The sequence below is a fragment of the Mesitornis unicolor genome, unplaced genomic scaffold, assembly GCF_000695765.1.
Source record: "Mesitornis unicolor isolate BGI_N332 unplaced genomic scaffold, ASM69576v1 scaffold35988, whole genome shotgun sequence".
Lineage (NCBI taxonomy): Eukaryota > Metazoa > Chordata > Aves > Mesitornithiformes > Mesitornithidae > Mesitornis > Mesitornis unicolor.
Window position 1 is genome coordinate 33213 of NW_010204512.1, and position 1326 is coordinate 34538.

General features: G+C 50.3%; 1 protein-coding gene across 1 annotated transcript in view; it reads right to left on the minus strand.

The window, feature by feature from the left end:
- Positions 1–1326, minus strand: part of LOC104545854 (cytochrome P450 2W1-like) — a 7225-nt gene that overhangs the window by 753 nt on the left and 5146 nt on the right. The window contains 3 exon segments of the mRNA XM_010191086.1: positions 1–107; positions 715–899; positions 1205–1326. The exon segment at positions 1–107 is cut by the window's left edge and continues 13 nt beyond it; the exon segment at positions 1205–1326 is cut by the window's right edge and continues 44 nt beyond it. Coding sequence (XP_010189388.1) covers positions 1–107; positions 715–899; positions 1205–1326 — 414 coding nt within the window.

Consider the following 1326-nt stretch of genomic DNA (forward strand, 5'->3'; position numbering starts at 1 on the left):
AAGTTCCCATCTGCATCAAGGAAATGGTTGGGGTTGAACTCATCTGGCGTCTCCCACTGTGTTTTATCCAGCAGCACAGAGGTGAGCAGAGGAATCACCGTTGTTCCCTGCAGCGCAACCACGCTCAGCTTTAGCATGTGTGGATGTAGCAAACTTCTGCATTTGCCCATGAAGCTATGTAACCATTCCTGTCTCTGTCTGCAGGCAAACTTCTACCTCTGAAGAACTGATTTCTGGACTTGTACGTGATCATATGACCCGTAGTTAGTGTGGATACCCAGTTCACTGGAATTACTGCTATATGTGATTAAGCAGCAATGGTTGTTGACTATTCCTGAGTTATGAAGCAGAAGAAAGACGTGGGCCAGCCTTCCTTCTTGCCCAATTGCTCTCTGCATGCCTCAAGCAAGGCAATAAGACAACACCATGGTGCTCCAGAGGCAGAGCTGCTCTACAGGGCAGGAATGGCAATGGGCAGTGAACAGAATAAGGAACAGAATCCAGATTATGAAGACTGAGTTATGGGAAATGGGAAGTCGTGTGCACAACCCTGAAGTCACGCTGCCATCAGACACAGAGGAGACGGGGGATTAGGGAATCGTCTCTTCCTCACCAAAAGCTCTGTGCTTCAAGCTCTCCCACTCCCTGTGACACTTTGCCCTGTAGGTTGCCAGTGTGCTGCACCCCCCTCTTTGTCTGGAGAGCAGCAAGTACCTTGGGGATGAAGTAGCCTTTAAAGTGGGTGTCAGCGGAGGTGCACCGTGGGATGTGTGGCAGGAGGGTGACAAACCTCTGCACCTCGTGGATCACCGCGTTGGTAAATGGCATGTTTTTCCGGTCCTCAAAGGTAGGCATGGTGTCAGGGCCAAGAACACGCTCAATCTCTGTGTGTACCTTTTCTGGAGAGCAAAAGAAAGGCATGAAGGGAGCTTCCCTCAGTGCTAAAGCACCTCCAAATCCCAGTTCATGCTGACTGTTGGTTGGACCACCCCAGGCAGGAGGTTGACCAGCCCCTGGGAGCAGAGAAAGAGCAATCACCAGTTTTCTGATGTTGAATGCCAGTGAACAACGCTTGGACAGAGGTGGAAGTTCCAGGTGCTCAGACTTTGGATGCACGAAAGGCTATGAAGCTGTTACAGGAGAGAAGCACTTATGAAGTTACTGGAGCCTACATAAGGAAAGCAAAACTATAAAGGTGTCTTACTCTGAACCTCGGGGTACTTCACCAGCAACAGGATGGCCCATTGCAGTGTTGTGGATGTGGTCTCAGTGCCAGCCATGAGCAGGTCGAGTGCAGAGGCCAATACATTCGCGTCATGAAAGAGT